At 42.1% G+C, this 19,384-nt stretch overlaps 1 protein-coding gene across 1 annotated transcript in view; it reads left to right on the forward strand.

Annotated features, from left to right (window-relative positions):
* Positions 1-19,384, forward strand: part of LOC119646737 (chitin deacetylase 1) — a 35,065-nt gene continuing 15,681 nt past the window's right edge. The window contains exons 1-3 of the mRNA XM_038047315.1: positions 1-290; positions 15,503-15,751; positions 16,085-16,221. Coding sequence (XP_037903243.1) covers positions 113-290; positions 15,503-15,751; positions 16,085-16,221 — 564 coding nt within the window. The 5' untranslated portion in view covers positions 1-112. The remainder of the gene's footprint in view (positions 291-15,502; positions 15,752-16,084; positions 16,222-19,384) is intronic.

Genomic DNA, 19,384 nt, shown 5'->3' on the forward strand with positions numbered 1-19,384 from the left:
ATTTCCATACGTTAGATATCGGACGATAAAGCCAGTCTCAGTGCCGATCGCGATCCCAGTGTTAATGCAAAAAGTTACAAGACTGTGGGTACTGTGATCGCACCAACATTGCATGCACATTTGTGCCGACTACGGAATAGATTGCGCTAGAAGAAAAGATTTTTTAGACATGAGTGAAAAGTGCATTTACCGGCGAAGTGCAGTGCGATTTAAATTGATCAATTATCCGAAAGCCGGCCTGGCGGTGGTTATTTTCTGTGTTTTCAGTTTAGTGGGACTTGTGGAAAATGGTAATTGGATTTTGATGAAATTTGATTTTCGTATCGGAAAATAATGAACTTCATGGAAAATTGCCAAATCTTGTAGAAAATGAGCAAATCCTGCACAAAAGTAATTTAGAAAACGCAATTTAAAATACATATTTTGAACAGATGGCGATAAAAAGGAAGAAGGAATAAAGAACGTGAAGGAGTGAAGAGCTCTAAAACTGAGAAAATTTGGGCAGTTTATGAATTGGCATAGGAAGGAGAAACTAAGTGTAATCAATGGTAGATTTCCTAACTCCGAGGAACCAAATGTTCATTGAAGTAGTAACTCTTTTGTGGAATGAGGATTAAAGTTCCATTCAGAGTACTCTCCGCTTATCGTAAAAGGCATATACGAGAGATAAACATTTATGAACTAGCTCCCTAGTAACTTCCCTGTGGAATGACAGTTGAAAATAACTTCCTATATACCTAACTACGACCACATCAGCACACTACGGTTCATTAAGACACAATAGCTGAAAATTTGAAAATTCAATTTCCTTTCCATTCTCTTTTCACTAAAAATGTTAGACATATTTGGAGTAATTGGTGCCTTATTAAGGCGGCATATCATCATCATCGGCGCAGCAACCGGTATACGGTCTAGGTCTGCCCTAATAAGGAAGTCCCTTTTGTGGCTTCATAACAAGTTATTTTCCGTATAGGGTTGTCAGCCCTATCCAATCCTCAACCTTGAGGGCCAATTGGTCCAATTTGTCCCGTTTTTACGCGCGGAAGATTCGCCTACATCCTTCTAAAGCTTTTCATTAAGAACTCCCAGCGGTCACCACGTGGAGGTGGAAGTAAGGTTTGGTAGTAGAGCTGTTGTCGTTTAGCAGGCGTTTCCCAGGTTTTATGCTCCATCGTGAGTACCAATCCATTCATTTCGTGCCGTGGCTTATACTACCCTTTGATTGGCAAAGCGGTTTATGACGCTCCAAAATGGCACGTGCTACTGCACTGATAATATTGTATTTTTCATACCATCGAAAGACACAGGCGTGAATTATAGTTACGCACGTAATACCTACTCTTTCACCTAATTATGGACCTTAGTAAAACGTCCGTGGGCCTGAAGATTAGTAATAAAAATAACAATGCTTTCCTTTGTATTCTTTTTGCCTTGACGGATTGAGTGTTAAAAGCCAACAGCTTGTTTACTGGGTAGTGCTGCTTCCGTTGGAGGTGTCATCGAACTTAGCGTCGTTCTTAGCATAAACTCTGTCTTTGTTGCTCTGTCAAAAATTTTAAGGCACTGACGCAGGTACTGCAACATTATGCTGAAGCGCATCAATGTTTCCACGGAGCTGGTAGATGAGGCCAGTACGTTAAAAGCAGCCGCCATTATCACTGCATATAAATCCTTATAAAAATGTCTGACGCAAACTCTAACCCTTCTTTAGTTATTGCCTTACTATATATGATCGGGAAACTACTAATCGTGACTAGCATGCCATTAAAAAATAATTCTTAATGACATCACACAAAGGGTAAGTCGCGTGACAAACTATTAAGGAACAGAAAAGATAACCTACACTGGTAACTGTTCGGGCCTGTTGTCGACAAGAGGAATCCAAGATGATAATTCCTTCCGGTCTTGAAATTAGCTTTATTGAACAATTTTGGACGCGATAACCAAACGCTTATGCTTATGGACGCTTATACCAAAGTTTTTTCCATTCTTTGAAGAATTCCAACAAGTTTTTTCCAGTATAATCGGGCGTAGTAATTCACACTGAATTTCTCGAATAGACTCGAAGTGGTGTTCTTGGAGCGTTCTTTTGATTTTAGGATATAGCCAGAAGTTATACGGGCAATATGAGCTGAATTTTTGGTCATTCCATCTTTTTCGAAAAAAATGAGTGCTTTTGTCGTCAAGTGAGATTTGTCTCTACCGAGGCGTAAATGGTTCTTAAGAATTGTTTCACCATATCGATAATTGATAATTTTCGAATACTAATACCTTGATTTTCTTCATGATCAGTCGGCATTGATGGTTGTCCGGGATGATCCAAGTCCTCAACACGCTCGCTGCCTTCTTTGAAGTGTTTGTACCACTTATGACTGGTAAATGTAGACGGCATGCTATGTCCCACATAGGAGCTGATGGGTATCGTATATATATGTATGAGGGGCAACGTGTGCAGGCTTTCCGCCTGCTTGAACCTTATTGTATTCGTAACTATAGAAATTCAAAAATTTTCCTTAAAGTTTTTAATTTGAATCCATATACCAAATTTTGGGAACTATTTGATCCCTTTTTTAGTGCAATTTTCTGATGGTTCCATATTTCGGGAACCATTTGATCCTTTCTTCAGTCCAATCTTATGATGGTTCTTGAAATACCGGTTGATTTTTTTTATCAGTATGGTATATGCATTTAAATAACGAACTTCAGCCTTGTGCCTCCTGCTCGGTCTGGATGGTCTGGATGAAAGTAGTTCTTTCCATAATATCAATATCGTCGGCATAGGTCAGTAGTTATGTGAAGTTGAAGAGGATGATGCCTCTTGCATTTACATCAGCATCGAAGATCACTTTTTCCAGAGCCAGGTTAAAAAGGATGCATGATAGGTCATCTCCTTGTCTTAGACCGTTGTTGATGTCGAATGGCCTCGAAAGTGATCCTGCTGCTTTTATCTGACCTCGAATTTTGGTCAGAATCACCCGAGTCAACCTTATCAATTTCGTCGGCATACCGAATTCTCTCATGGCCGTGTATAGTTTTACCCCAGTTATGCTACCATAGACGGTCTTAAAGTCGATGAAAAGATGGTTCAACTGATCGTTACATTCCAACAGTGATCTGCCGCTGATTTGCCTAGAGTGAAGCCTCTTTGGTATGGACCAATAATCTTCTGGCCGTATGGTCGTATAATTGTTGCACTGCGTGATATCTTCCGTTCTATGTATGCGACAGATAATGCTTCGTTGTCTGTTGTTAGGCGTTGATTCGCTGTCTTATACATTAAGAATAGGTTGATGAACTGCTTAGTGTAATTGGTCACCTCTATATTTAATCATTTCGGTTCTTGGCGATTTATGATTTTTAATACAATGAATTGCACGGAGTGTTTCTTCCATGCTTGGGAGTCGCAGCATTTGCATGTCGTCTTCCGTTGTTCGGACCTCCAACTCGCGGTACTTCTATATGAATGCATCTAAACACGTATGAGACGATACAAGGAAAAGACCAAAAAGCACAAGGAAGACAAAGAAAGTAAAGATAATGAAGTGCAACAAAAGTATTGGCACAGCAAGAAAAAACAAGTGGGGAACCTGGAAGCTGGACGCTTCAGGTATGAAAGGTTTTGTGTATTTCTTTTATAACGACATTTGTGAGAATATCCACTTTCAAGTGATATTGACACTCAAAGTCTTGAATTTGCAAAGAAGTGACAATTTTGACCTAATAGTGCAATTTTCACCAAAATCTTATGCTCTATATCATAGACTATATTGCTGAAAAATTTCATGGTGCTAGGATGAACTTAAGGACGGTTCTGCTGAACCAACACCAACAGCTCTACTACCAAACCCTATCTCCACCTCAACGTGGTGACCGCTCTGAGCTCTTTCTTAATGAAAAACTGCAGACGGAGAAGGATGAAGGCGAGTCTCCCGCGCCTAAAAACGGGACAAATTGTCCAACTGATCCTCCAGGTTGGGAGCAGGGTCACACGAAATGGTTGTTGGAAGTACCTGGTTTGCGCGGAAAGCGGTCCACAAACATACGTGGGCCTCTCCAGACGGGACCACTCTCAACCAGATTGACCACGTGTTGATTGAACGCTGCCACCTCTCAGCCTTGATGAATGTCAGAACATAAAGGGGGGCCAATATAGACTCGGATTACTATCTCATTGGCATGGTGCTCCGAGCTCGAATAACAACACTACTTAGAATCCCCATCCACAACGCAGCCCTCCGCGACACCTATAAGAGGGAAATGGATGCCGCAATAACCGCAGTCAACAGAGGACCTGGAGATGAACCATCAACAAATAATCTTCACAGCCACTTGAAGAACGTTATCATTGATTCGACCAGAAACATACTTGGCCCCAGCCGCAAAAGCAGTCGAAACGGCTGGTTTGACGATGAATGTAAGCTAGCAACGGAACGGAAGAATGCTGCATACCGTGTAATGAGGCATTCTCTAAGAACGCGGGCACGGGCAGAGACTTATCACAAAACTCCGTCGAGAGGAGAAGGACTTCACAGACGGAAAAAGGAATCCTGGGAGAACCAACAAGTCTGTGAACTAGAAAAGTACAGGGGGCAGCCGCACCAACAAGTCAGCAGGATGAAGCCTTATACACCTCGATGCTCATCCTGCCGAGACAAAGAGGGAAATCTGATTTTCGACAGAATGGGCATATTAGAGCGATGGATTGAGTACTTTGATGAGTTACTGAACAACCAGAACATCGGCGAGTTGGAGGTCCCGCCAACTGAAGACGACGGACAAATACTGCCACCACCAAGTTTAGGAGAAACAGTCCGTGCAATTGATCGGCTCAAAAAATCATAAGTCGCTAGGAGCCGAATAGATTAAATATGGAGGCGACCAGTTACACCAAGTGGTTCATCAACTTGTGCTCAAGGTGTGGGATAGGGAATCAATGCCTGGCGACTGGCAAAGAGGCAGTACCTATGTCATACATAAAAAGGGAGATATCACACAGTGCAGCAATTATAGAGGTATCACGTTGCTGAGTGCCATCTATAAGATATTCTCCGTTATCTTGCTAGGCCGGATAGCCCCATACGCCCAGAACATCATTGGCCCATACCAAAGAGGTTTCACTCCAGGCAAATCAGCAAAAAGATCCGATTTTCTCTCTGCGGCAAGCGATGGAAAAACTGTTGGAATATGGACAACAGTTGCACCATCTATTCATCGACTTTAAAGCACAAAGGTATAGTAACAGATCGTTCTAAAATCGTTCGCAATGTTCTTTACAGAGAGGAATTTAGGGGTTCAAAGAAGCCATTGCTTTCCCAAAGAAATATTGAAACAAGTCAGAATACCGGCAGCTCGCGCTTTGGGTATAAAGGTTTTTTTTATATAGCTACATATGTAGCTACAAATCCAACATATTCCTTCATATTTTTGCAAACTACAAGATATGAGTACATATTTCAGACATAGACATTATTCTTACCCTAAACAAACTGCCTATTACTGAATACTGTACATATCCATCATCATCATCAACGGCGCAACAACCGGTATCCGGCCTAGGCCTATCTTAACAAGGAACTCCAGACATCCCGGTTTTGCGCCGAGGTACATCAATTCGATATCCCTAAAAACTGTCTGGCGTTCTGACCTACGCCATCGCTTCATCTCAAGCAGGGTCTGCGATGCGATACTGTGATTTTTTTTCAGATTTTTCGGTTGGATTGGTTCTGAGAACGAGACCCTGTTACACTTTTTGATGGTCACATTTTGACCCCTCACTCCCCTATCTTTCATCTAATATCAGAAATAAGGTCAGTTCCGGAAAGTTCTGATCGAGCCACATGGGTATATTTTATGAAAAAAAATGTTGCACCCTCCTTCACATGTATGGGGAGCCACTCACAAAATGGCGCCATATTCTGCATGTAAAGAGAACAACAGATCAGATGCTCTTACCAATTTTCGTGACAATCGGTCTAGCCGTTTTCGAATAATTCGGGTGTGATAGGCGACTCGATTCTAATATGTTTCTAATGTGTTTACACAAAACCTTAAGAACGTGTTGAATATGCTCGAAAGTTTGTTAATTAGACAGAAGAGCTTTGGGAAATCGTTATTTTTTGCGGCAAGTCTAAATTCACATTTTTGGTTCCGAGGACCTGCAATTGATGTGGAGAAGGGTGGTCATTGCCTTAGAGGATCGTAGCATCGAGCCAACAGCAGCATCATGATCTAGAGTGTTATGGCGTCCAGGATCAGGATTATTGCATATAATCCAAGAAAACGTCACTAAAACATGTTAAGTTGATATGCCAAATCAGCTACGGTTGATATATTTTGCTTGCCATCTGATATAATGTTAGATCACTACAATGATCCAAAACACACAGCCAGAGTATTTAAGGAATGGATCCCCTTTAATGTCAAAAGGACTCTTGCTCAGCCACCTCAGAACCCGGATTTAAATCTGATAAAACTCTTGGGGGCATACGTCCAATAGGAGTTACACAAAGGAGAGGTAAAAGGCAAAAAGGACTTGAAGAATCACATAAAGGATATCTGGAGGTTTATTCCTGCAGAAGTTAACAGGACTTCGCGCAATTTGAAAACCTAATGGTCACCATACAAAATAATAATTTACTCAATTGTCATCATAAATTTGTTCTGTTTGTATTAAATTTGAAGTGTCCAAGTTCTTTTGGCTTCGCAAAAAGCTAATTTTTTGTTTTATCGATCCTTTTCTGTTTAAACTAAAATTAATCAAACAACAATAACGGTAGAAAATGTACATACAAAAGTATTCACTTTCTCCAATATGTTATTTAAAAATATCAACTGACTTCCGAGATATTTGACTGCAAAGTGTGTTCCTCTTATTATGCTCAGGCGAAACTGAAGTTCGTGGTCAACAAAAACGTCGACTTACTACAGTGTCAACCGATTAAGGAGTTTTTTGCTATATAAGAATGGTTGGAAATCCCAAAATGTGAAGTAGTTGACATTTCATATTCAGAAGTGGCTTAAGGAAGTTGATACTAACATCGTACAACTTGGTTGCTGGAGTATCGCTAAAACATTAATAGGTCGCTGACAAGAGCCGGCTTATTGAAGTTCCTTATTTTTTTATATTGACATAATTAAACTAGTTGGAACGGCTTACTTAGATAGTTACATTATATTTTCAGTTACCCCTTATTAGTTATTAAGCGTCGTTGATGTTATTGAATTGATGTATTATATAACACATAGAAGTGCTTCTTAGATGGGAAGTGACATGGACTGCTTGAAAGTTCATGGAAGAAAGGGTCTAAATACTATATTAGCACTATCTGCAGATTACTTCTGACTACCTAAGAAGATGGTTTGGAAGTGTGAGTACCGCCAATTTGTAGGACGCTGTGATAAATTGAGATTCAAATAACAATTCGAACTAGAGAGTGTGACTGCTCTACAGCGCTTCTATAAAATTTGGTCGATATTCTCACCTTTACAGATTTTACCATCTTTTTTCATTGCATTGGGGAGTGTTTGCGTTAGTTTTCAACAATCATTTGGTTCCGATCGCTACGCCTCTTATGTCGCATATCGACTTTACCAAAACTCTGTATTCCTATTTAACTTTTTCAATTGGGATTATTCTCTAGTAAACGTATTTGAAAATATGCTATTACTGCGTTGATGCTCAATACTCAGCAGATAGAATAAAATTTGACCAATCTCTCCAGTCGCTGTCATTACATAAATACTTGCATCTTAGATTCTGTGAAATCTTCAAATCTTATTGTTCCACTCTTGCCTAATTAAATTGAGTATTCTCGTGTACCTTTGTATTCACACAACATAATATCTTCATTAGGTTTAATTTTTGTTTTCCACAAATGTGTCATAATTCGAATTGCGTTAATATTTGACAGTGATTTCTTAATAATATCTCATCAGACGCACCATTGTTTTCGTAAAAAAGTTCCCATTTTTCCATGTTCAAAGGTTGTTACCGGGATTGTGTATATGCAATTCATGTGTCAGAGGTCGCATTGCATTCACCTGAATATTACTGTGTCACTTTTGAGAGCTTATGAACTCTTAAAGTTGAATCCATAAAACGAATGTTGCTATTTATTAGAAATAGAAATAGAAGAAAAAATTGTCTAATTGCTTCAATTTGATTGAATCACCAGAAACATCACGAGTATATATTTAATTGGAACTCTTTAAGGTTGCAAATTGCTTTAGAAAATGGAGTAGTATTATGCTATTCCCTTTTCAATATAAGGAGGGTAAAAATGAGTATTGCGAGAATGTTAGTGCTATTCATTACCATTGAAACTGCCTGCTTTAAATCCAATTAATTCAAGGACTGCCTTGTAATAGAGTTGGGAAAAATGGAAAATGGAAATCAGGAATCGATCCTGCTAAAACTTCACGTCCTTCTACTTTGCGTACTCTAGCCAAATGTCGTCAGATATTTGCTGTAGTGATCGACAGACATATAGTAAAACAATTTTGTCAAGGTTTTAGGGGTACTGTCTCCATGTGTCCACCCTTCAGGTATGAACGGTTTTGTTTGTTTCGTCTGTGAGTCTATTTGAGTGCAGAATTATCCCATTTGTACGTAGCCTGTTATGTGTGTGCATTTAGCTTGTCAGACTACTCACTTTAGTGTGATATTGATATTTAGTACTTTGGGTTGCAGTAAATTTGCACGGTAAACTCAACTTTAAGCTACTGTAACTTTGTTAGTAATAGTACGATTTTGATCAAACTTGAGGATAACATGCTTCATACTATAATCTATATTACTATAATTATAAATCTAGGATAAACTTAAGAGTGGTTTTTACTCAATTTCCCCAAAAATTTAGTAATATACTATTATTAACTTGATTTGAGTAGATATCGATATATAGAGTATTTTCAGCCCTGTTCCCCGTATAGAGGCAGCTTCGCGATTTTTTTTCAGATTTTTCGGTTAGGTAGTTTCTGAGAATGGGTTTGTTAAAGAAACCATCATTTTCGACTCCTCCCACTCCCCGCCTTTTCAATAAATGTCAAAACTGAGACCAACAAAGTACTAATCGAGACCTCCCATTTGATACCCAACATGACTTATATTAGGTAATAAAAAAATGTTACACCACTCTTTTGCATGGACAAGGACCCTCACTTAATCTCAACGTAGAAAGATCTAATTCATTGCATCTCTGCGCGTTCACAGTTCCCACTTTCTCACCAAATCTCGTGACAATCGGTATAGCCGGTTCCGAGAAAAGTGCGTGTGACAGACAGCCAGACATTGAACCGATTTTAATAAGGTTTTGTTTTCAAAACAAAAGCAGCAGGTAAAATCATGCTCTATATTATAGACTACATCACTGCATATTTTCGTGGTGCTAGGATGAACTTAAGAGAGGTTTTGCAGCCAACTACTAAAAATTACAGTAATATACTATTATTAACTTTATATGAACAGATATCGGTATGGAAGGTATTTTGGAGCCCAGGTACCATATAGTGGCAGCCTCCTGATGAGGGTGAGTGGTGAGAGGGCGCTTCCTTGAAGAACACCAACAGAGACACGAAGCGGATCGTGGTAGAACAATTGAACCCAGCGCACGAGTTCTCCTTGCGCTAAGTGTCGTCGTAACGCACACCAAATGAGTTAGTGTGGCACACGGTCAAACGATTTCTCTAGATCCAGAAATACAACGTAAATAGGGAGATGCTTCTCACAGTGTTTCTCCATGAGTAACCGCGTAGCGTATATTGCGTCAGTAGTTCCGCAGTTTTTGACAAATCCGGCTTGATTCACGCCGCGATTTCGCGAATATGGTTGTGAAGAATGCGTTTAAAAATCTTCATGGTATGGGAAAGTAATCGGGTCGGACGGTAATTTAAACATTCTGCTGGGCTACCTTTCTTTTTCCATATTGGAACAGTGGTACTTTCTTGCCAGTCAGATGGTGTTCTTCCTTCCTGAATAACCCGGTTAAAGAATTCACTAAGCCACAGTGTTGGGCCCCAGCTCTTCGCTTTCCAGAGTTTAGATGCAATGTCGTCAGTTCCTGTGGCTTTCCCCGATTCCATTCGTTTTATTGCCGCCTCGACTTCAGTTGCGCTGGCTGGTGGAACTGATCCAAATGTCAGCAATGATTGTGCAAGTGGAGGATAAGCAAATTCCTTGGTTGAAATCTGTTCGAAGTATCCTCGCGGCTCGACAGTTGGTAAGCAAAACACCGTTCTTGTCATTAACGCAACAGAAGTGTTCGATATCCTATGTACGTTCGTTCCGGCTTTTAGCAAGTCGATACAGGTCTCTCTCGCCACCCCGAGTGTCCAGTTTGTCGTAAAGATTTTTGTAATGGTCCGCTCGGGTAATAGGGACTGCTTGCTTTACTTCCCGGTTGGCATTCCTATAAATTTGCCAATTGGCCAGCGTTTTATCGTCGAGAAATTTGTGGTAGAGGCGTTTCTTTTCACGGACCTTCATTTCAACATCATCATTCCAAAGCCAAGTATCTCGATTGATGTACCATTTACCTGGTTTCGTAACACCAAGGGTTGCAGAGACCGCTTTGTGGATCGTGTGTCTCGTGCTCATTAATTAGGCTATTTCTTCGATGTTAGCTCCTCCTTAGTGGCAAGTAATTTTTCTGGCATGTAACGAACTTCATACACAGATGAATCATTCATAAATATCAACTATAAGGCCTACTAGGCCTAGACCGGATACCGGTTGTTGCGCCGTTGATGATGATGATAAGGCCTACTTCTTCACATCCAAATGTGTTTACCTTTCCAACATTGGCTAGAGTGATGTTCAAGTTGGAGAAGACCTAGAGTAAAATCCTTCTGCTTTTGTTTGATGCCCAGCCTCCTCATTGTAGTATTCAGGAGTTGAAGTCGCCAACAATCGTTTTCGGAATCTGATGCTTTGTGTTTGCAGTTAGTCTATTCATCAAATTCGCAAATTCTAGGTGTTGGCAAGGTTGGTGCAAAGTAGCAGCTGTAAATGTAGACATCATCGATATTAACTCTTAAAATGTTTAGTTCGCGATGTTTCATTACTTGCTGGATAGGTCGGTTTCTGCAAATCCACACTTCAGCCTTTTTATTTGTGGCTAAATACCAAATAAGGTAATAAAGGCTTTCATATTGTTCAACCCTTTTCATAAACGGTATGTGATAGCAAGTCCAGCTTGGCAATGCTGTAGATGTAGCAATTTAATTGGCGCAGTATACTTAGGATTTGGAAGCTGAACGTCTGGTTCTATCCATTATGTGCTTACAGGCGCGGTTCTTGACTTCCCTGCAAAGTAAATAGTAAACGTCTTTGTTGTAATCCCTTGTCAGGGTGAGTTTCTTTTTCACATCTTCGATGCAACTTCGGTCCATCATAAAAGTTGGTGCAATCTCCCACTATGTGCCTGAAGTCGATCTACTTAAAGCATTTAATTGTTATCTATCCGTTGCTCACCTTACGCGCTGAGGGTGCCTTGTTTGCCGCTGCTGAAGACATAGTAATTATTGCTCTTCGGGTTCCACTAAATGCCTTTCTTAGGCTCACATCTGACTCCTACAATTCTTTCTTCAGAGTTGTGCAGATTTCCTCCCTAGTGGTAGAGTCATGTAGGTCCTTACATTCAACCCCAACTGCCGTCTGCCTATCCGCAACAACGTAACAAAGAGAACATTATGGGTTTACTCGGCATATTTGTTGAAAATACTGAGCACATTGGATTGCTTTAGACCAACTCTATCGTCGAGTTCTCGATTGGAACCTTCTGGTTGGATTGGAGTTTGGGCCTTAAATTTAGTGATTCGGTTGATGAGTTTTTAATTGATATTCACGAAGCGTTAAGTAGAAGGTGGTATGTAATGAACGATTCTATGAAGCTCGATTATTTAGATATTTCAAGGATAATACCACCATGACCACCAACGTTTAGCACTAGTGATCGGAATGAGAACACAACTGATGATGAGGGAGAAGCTTAGAGAGCAATATTGTTTTCATATTGTTAGGTAGGTAGGTATCAGTGGCCGCTCCAAGGAGCCCAATTTGCGCCAAGGTGCGCGGTTTGGTGCCACAAACTGCTAAGACTGAGACTGCTGTTATGGGAGCAGGGAGACAGAGTCTATCCGGCTCGGATCTTCAGAGTCAGCCCGTAGCATTCACGAAAGAAAGCAGCTCTCCCACCCTGCAACTGGAAATCTCTCTGAGGTCGCAAAGAATGGTTTACCTAGTGTCCGCAGTCTGACTCTGAAAGTGCATGAGGGTTTCCTTCCTTCTCCGCAGCAATTGTAGGGTATGCCAAGACTAGTGGCATGGTCCCCTATGGGCCAGTGTCCCGTGCAGACCGCCATAATCTTGAATGCATTTGCACGCGTCTGGCCCAGGAGCTCTCCTGATCGGGCTATGTTATAAGCGGGCCAAATTCTCCTTGACTTGGCACAGCTCGTAAGCCTTCGCCATCTAGACCCGGCCCCCGACAGCCGCCAGCGGAACACCGACTGTATTCCCTGAAGGACTGCCAAGAGCAGAGCTTCGACTGGCCAATCCGTCAGTCCGCCCATTCCCCTCTGTGTTCTTATGCCCGGGAACCCAGAGGAGGGTGACCTTGAGCGTGCCGCCCAGATGTCGTCGCTAAGTACAAGGCCTTGATGGCCGTTTGGTTGTTGGTCAGAATGGCTATGTTACGCTTGGGGCTCGAGTCTCGCTCCAGCAATCGACACATTTCCAATATCGCCAGAATTTTCGCCTGGAATACACTGGCGAAACCTGGGAGAAGATACGACTTGGATACACTGTGTGTATTCGAGAGAACCCCACGCTGACTCCACAGGCCATCTTTGATCCATCGGTAGAGAATACTGAGTCATAACTTTGCAACACGCCGCCGGTCTTCCACTTAGCCGTGGTTGGAAAGTCCACAGCAAAGTTTCTCGTGAAGTTCAGCTTACGTGTGGCATAGTCCGTGGGGAGTGCCCAGATTTCCCGAGGTACTTTGTCTAGGATGTTGCTGTGGTCATAGGACTTTGCTGCCCAATATCTGAACTCACGTAGTCTGACGGCACTGCACACTGCAACGTATTTAAAGTGGAGGTATAGGGGGAGGAGATGTAGGAGTACATTGAGAGCAGCAGCCGGGCAGGACTGCAAAGCCCCAGTAACACCTGCACACGCGGTTCTTTGAATCCTATTGAGCTTCATCTTATTGTATTTTTTCCTCAAAGCCTGTCACCATACAATGGAGCCGTACATCCAGAGAACCACCCTCGGCCGGAGACTCCATTTCTTTGCAAAGGTTCTTTGGCAGACATAGAAGGCTATACAGGCCTGCTTAACCCTCAGTTCTATGTTCAATCTCCAGTTTAGCTTTGGATTCAGGATTACACCAAGATACTTTACATTAGAGGAAAGAACCAATCTTTGCTCATTCAGCCGTGGTAGATGGAATTCAGGTATCGTTGGCTTGGTGGTGAATAGCATCAGTTGCGTTTTGGTTGGGTTTATGCTGATTCCGCATTTTGCGGCCCACAGGCACACTTTTCGCAACGCTCCTTCCATGATTTCGCTCATAATGGACAGAAATATTCCTGATATTATAATACTAACATCACCCACTCGTAGGCATACGCCACCAGCTTCACCCCGCTGTTGTCGAATGTACGTAAAATTTTGTCCATTACTATTAACCAGAGCACCGGCCACCCTGGGGCGTGCCTCTGTCCATAGCTCTGGTTAAGTGGTTGCCTCCCAGATAAGACTGGATTATCCTGGTACTTAGCATGGATATAATCCAATGTGTGAGATACTCGTCCAATCCAATACTGGTCAAGGCTTCCTTGATGGCGTTGATACTAACGTTGTTAAAAGCTCCCTCTATATCCAAGAGGGCAGCTAGGGTATACTGCTTGTACTGCAGCGATCGTTCAACCGTGCACCCTCGTGAAAGGCGGTTCCTGTGGATTTTCCTTTGAGGTAGGCATGCTGGGACTTAGAGAAAGGCGTTCTCTCCATAATCGTCCTTAAGTGAATGTCCAGGACGCGCTATAGGGTCTTCAGCACGAAAGAGATTAGGCTGATTGCTAGAAGATTCCGTCCAGGAGCCTTCCGACTTTTTAAGGAAGGATGGGCTCTTATGTTCCTTGGACAGTATCTTACTGAGCCTCTCGGATTCCCTGGTGCTTTGAATGTTCTGACAATTGTCCAACTAAGACCGCCTCTTCGCGGTTCTGATGACCGATTTGAACCTCGTCGGGTAGTTCATATATTCAAGATATTAAAGTTAGAAGGACTTTGTACTGGTGGTTAGAAATCTGTCTAAACTATGACTTTGCCATAGAGAGAAAATTCAGGCCTGCGGTAAAAATTATGCTGAAAGATGAGTCCTAGGGTGAAAATGATATGGGTCTGGAGTGAAAATTATGTGGGCTCCCTATTATACCTTTAAGATTCAGGATTTACTTCTGATACAAACATATGTATATTCGTATCTGATTCAGATTTGCCTCGAAGAATACAAAATGCATAACTTGTGCTGTGGATTACAATGTTGCAAACCAGCGAAAGTAACATCGATTTTATGAATAAACTTATTACATGTTGCAGTCGACGAAATCTGAGCTAATTATCTTAATCTTAAAGTCGAACGTCCATACTCGTATTTCATGAGTCAAATTATGCACCAGACAATTTAAGTCACAAATCTGCAGTCATGTTTACCACATCCCAAATCGCACTCTCTTCCGTAAAAACCTTTAACCGCAACGCTTCAATGGGTATTACGAGAAACCGAGCAACTTATCTTCTGACCTGCTCAACAATGGAGGAAAGTAAAAGTCTTGTATATGGTTATGATGTTGGGATATGATAGCGTAAGACAACCTTTCAAGTTCACAAGTGGACTTTCCTGGGCGGTTACGATGGAGAGGTTGAGATTTCAGTACAAGTGATCTGAGGAGCAACTTCAAGGTAATATTCGCTGGTCCAGATACTTGATTGGATTCATTCATAACATGCAATGAAAGAGCACTTAACCGATCGCATTATGGTTGATATTTAAATTTAATTACAAATATTAGTTCGGTAATTAACGGTTTATTACAATTAGGCTTGCTCGTCGATACTTTCGCAAGGATTTGTCGGCAGCCGCTATCGCCTTGTGGAGGTGATAGTAGTTTGAAAGGTTGAAGAAAAGACAATTATTTAACTGCAATTGACTCGGTTGCTTTGCAGACCAGAGAAAACTCCATTTGGTGGAGTACGTATTTAAGCAAGTTGATAGTGTTAGCTACTTTCACCCAACATTGTAGAATTGACTGAAGATTTCATTTCGACATTTTCAATGGACTTGCTTTAACAAAGAATCTCTTGAGTTTGCAGGCCTACTTTACTGGAATGTCTTATTCCAACATTTCTTAGAAGCAAAAAAATGGAACGCTACAATTATATCATCAGCCCAACAACATAATATTTAATACACTATCAATTATTTACTTCCAGCGTCCGCCGAGCACAACGTAACCAAGCGCAGCTTCAAGAACACCGTCCGTTGCATTGAAGATGGTCGCTTTTATCGGAATCCAGATCGTGCTGTCCACAAGATGTGGTCCAATGCGGAATGCACCAAATACTATCTCTGCCTGGATAAAGAAGTCTTCGAGTTCAAATGCTCCGTGGGTCTGTTATTTGATGTCGTGCGGCAAATTTGCGATTTTAAACAGAACGTGGACAACTGCGATATAACAGCAGGTGAGCTTTCTCCTCCAGCGATAACATTGTTACTACCATAGCTCGTCGTAATTGCAACCTGGGCTAGGAGGCTAAACGCTTGCCATACAACTATCTGAAGGCTGACCAATAGAGGAAGTTACTCGCCAGGCATGCTGAGGTTGGCCACTGGAAGCTGTAATTATGTCAGCAATAGTTCGGACGCATCGTTGATTCTGATGAAGTTATCGAGAGCATGGCACTGTTGTCGATATACGAGCAAACTATTTCCTGGTTTTTGGTATCTTTGTTGCCTTCCTATCTCGTCTTTGCGTTTAGAAACACATGTTCATACTATGACTTATATTTTTCTAGAGGTTCGAGCTCCAAAACCACTGCTGGAGGCTGCCCAGTGCCCTGAATCGAATCAGCTGGGTTGCGCTGATGGAACCTGTTTGCCGAACGAGTACTTCTGCGATGGATCTGTGGATTGCCCAGATGGTTCCGATGAGGTAAATTGCACGCTTTAATATGTAATGAATGTAATTAATACTAAGTCAATAACAGGGTGTCACATTTCGAGTTAGTAGCGCACCATGTCTACCAGAGACTTCCTGGTTCGAAATAACAACAATGACTTTAGGTTTTCCGCGAGTTGGTTTTTGAGGGTCGAAGTTGCCCACAAATTGTTCTTGAAATCGAATGCAGGAAAACTCAGTAAGGCTTCCAGATCGTGGAACCGTGAAGGGCTTATTTAAAAAACAAAGAGCAATAGATGCACAGTATCAGGAAGGTGTCTGATATCTAAGTCACCAGTACTTTACAATTTACTGCCCTCCAATATCTCGTTGGTGTCGTTATCTCCTTGATTATGACCTATTGGCTTACAGTTTCGGAAGGAGTAGCGTCAGGTATTTATTGACACTACATTCAGGGTAGTGAGGATCATCCAATAAAAATCGATTAATGTACATAGTTTATTTGACGAGGTGTATCACAGCATGTGCGGTTATGGATTCCTTTGTCCTATTGTTTTTTCAGTAACTTTCCGCGGTTGATTTCCATCTTTAATATTTTTTCTCCCTTTTTTCAACGTCCGTATAAAGCGTGCCTCAGTTACGAAAAATTACAGGGGAAGTCCCATTATAAGGATACAGTTCACCTCCTGCCTTTTCTGTTAGTTTGAAGATTACATAATGGTTTATTTTAAACTGGGATTGCTTCAACCACCGGTATTATGTAGCTGTGTCCTACAATTTAACCATTCTCACGGGCGTAATATTTACTTTTTTTTAGGAATTCCTTAGGGGTCCCTGGATGCAGAATTTGGTGCTAATCATTATTTTTAGATAAATTATACTATTTTGTACTGTATTGGCGCGTCCCTGTACTGGATCGACTATTCACTGCGGCGGTCAAGGCAAGAAGGAAGGAACCGCAACGCACCGGTCTGGTGCCAAGCCGTCAGATGTGCCAGCGGTAGTTCCGTGCATCGGCGAAGGCGTTCATACTGTCGACGATGCCGTCGGTGGTCCACGTGTCCACTGTGCCGCCACATCACTCCGATCCTAGCTGAAACTGCGCGAATTCAGCGGAGGAACCGGGGACGTGATGTCAACGATGGCGTTAACGGGCGAATCCAGTGCTTCGAGGACGCTTTTTCGGAGCGTCCCCGGTATTACTTCAGGCCATCGTGTAAACCTGCCGATGATTGTGAGGCACTACTTGTAACCGTGTGAATCTCGCAAAGGGCCAATGATGTCGAGGTGGATGGTGTGAAAATGCTTGGTCGATCGAGGGAATACACCCACTTTCTTTTTTTCGTGCTTGTTCGTGCACGCGATGCACTGTCTGGCCCAAAGTTTACGTCTTTGCTCATGGAAGGCCTGAAGTATTTCTGATACCTGGATGAGTAAGATTGGTGGCATACTTCCTTGCGGAAATCGGCCGGAATAAATGGACTAGGTCCCTCGTCTGAGGCTTAAATAGAAGTTTGAGTCGAAAATAGCAAACTCCATGAACTCGGATTTGGTAAAATGTTAGATATTGCCTTCTGTTTGTAGTTAAGTCTAAAATTGATAGACCAGTAGCTAATTCCAAACTACAATTTTATTTTATTATGTATATATATTTCGGGAGCAACTTACTCCCTTCATCAGTACAAAGCTAGGTAGGTAGGTAGCTTTGTACTGATAAAGGGAGTAAGTTGCTCCCGAAATATATATATGATACATAATAAAATAAAATTGTAGTTTGGAGTAAGCTACTGGTGTATCAATTTCGGATTTGGTGTTTGTCCTCAGGGTCTGAAGCTCGGCGTCATCTTTCTGCGCCTCGTAGATTACCTTATAATCAGCCACCCTGGGGACTGTAACCTCCAAGATTCGTGACAAAGCGTCCGTAACGATGTTGTATTTTCCAGATACGTGTTGGGTGTCGGAAGTAAATTGGTTGATGAAGCTCAGTTAGTGCAGTAGGCGAGGAGACGCTTTGTTGGGCTTTTATTTAAGCGCGAGCATAAGGACCTTATGATCTGTGAACAGAGTGAATGGCTTACCCTCAAGGGGAAACAGAAGTATTTAATAGAGAGGTACGCGACGAACACAGCTAGGGGTGCATCTGGCCGAGGAAATGTCAGTAGTGTAGCATCAGCAAGCTGTTGTTTGACCGTTTCAAACACCAAGGCGGCCTCAGTACACCACGCAACCTCGCGGGACTCTTTGGTTTTGGGCCCAGACAAGTAAGCGTTGAAGGTCGTTTGGTGGTGAGCGGCCTTAGTCAGGAAACGAGGATGGCAGTTTAGCATGCTCAAGAACCTTCGCAGATCCTTCACCGTGGTTAGAAGGGAAAAGTTTCTGACCGCTTCAACCTTGTCTGGGTCTGGTTGAATTCCATCAGGGGTGATCATGTGGCCGAGAAATCTCACATGCTTTTGTTAGAATTTGCATTTTTCAATGTTTAGAACGAGCCTCGCCTCAAGGCGACGTTGAAAAATGCACTCAAGATGCTCCATATGCTCAGATTCGGAAGAAGAGTCGATCAAAACATTATGCATGTAAACGAAACAGTAATTCAAATTTCGTAGGACACAGTGGATGAATCACAGAAATGTCTGCGCAGCGTTGCACAGCCTTGCCAGATCCCTAGTCGTGAAAACACGACAGTTTGCGCAAAGCCATGGATGAGTGGAATTGGGTCCCAGTAGGGAATTGTCAGCATTGACTTAGGAACCAAATAGAGTGGAGATGACCAACAGCGCACCTTTGAGAAGATTGGGAAGCCGGCGGTGTTGATGTGGTGCTGCACATTGTGCTTAACCGGTTGGGAGAAACTTCTTTCAGTAGTGATGTTGCGATATTTTCGAAGGAGTGCGCGAATGCGATGGTCGGCAATATCCTCGAAAACAATGGAAAAAATGTTGCTTGCACATCAGGAAGTTTTCCTGATGACTTTAAAGAGGCTGCGGGATCTATCAAAACTTTATTCTGTAAATCTACCAACAGCCCATAGTGACACAAGGAATATGCACCCAATATGGGGTTGGTAATGTCTGCCAAAAGGAATCGCCACGAAAACGTTCGGCACAAACCAGGACTCACTTCCATCTGTCTGTGGCCGTAAGTGCGGATGGGAGAGGAGTTCGCGGCAGCCAGTCACAAGTTTTGCGGTATTAAA

Source organism: Hermetia illucens, chromosome 1 (assembly GCF_905115235.1).
Source record: "Hermetia illucens chromosome 1, iHerIll2.2.curated.20191125, whole genome shotgun sequence".
Classification (NCBI taxonomy): Eukaryota; Metazoa; Arthropoda; class Insecta; order Diptera; family Stratiomyidae; genus Hermetia; species Hermetia illucens.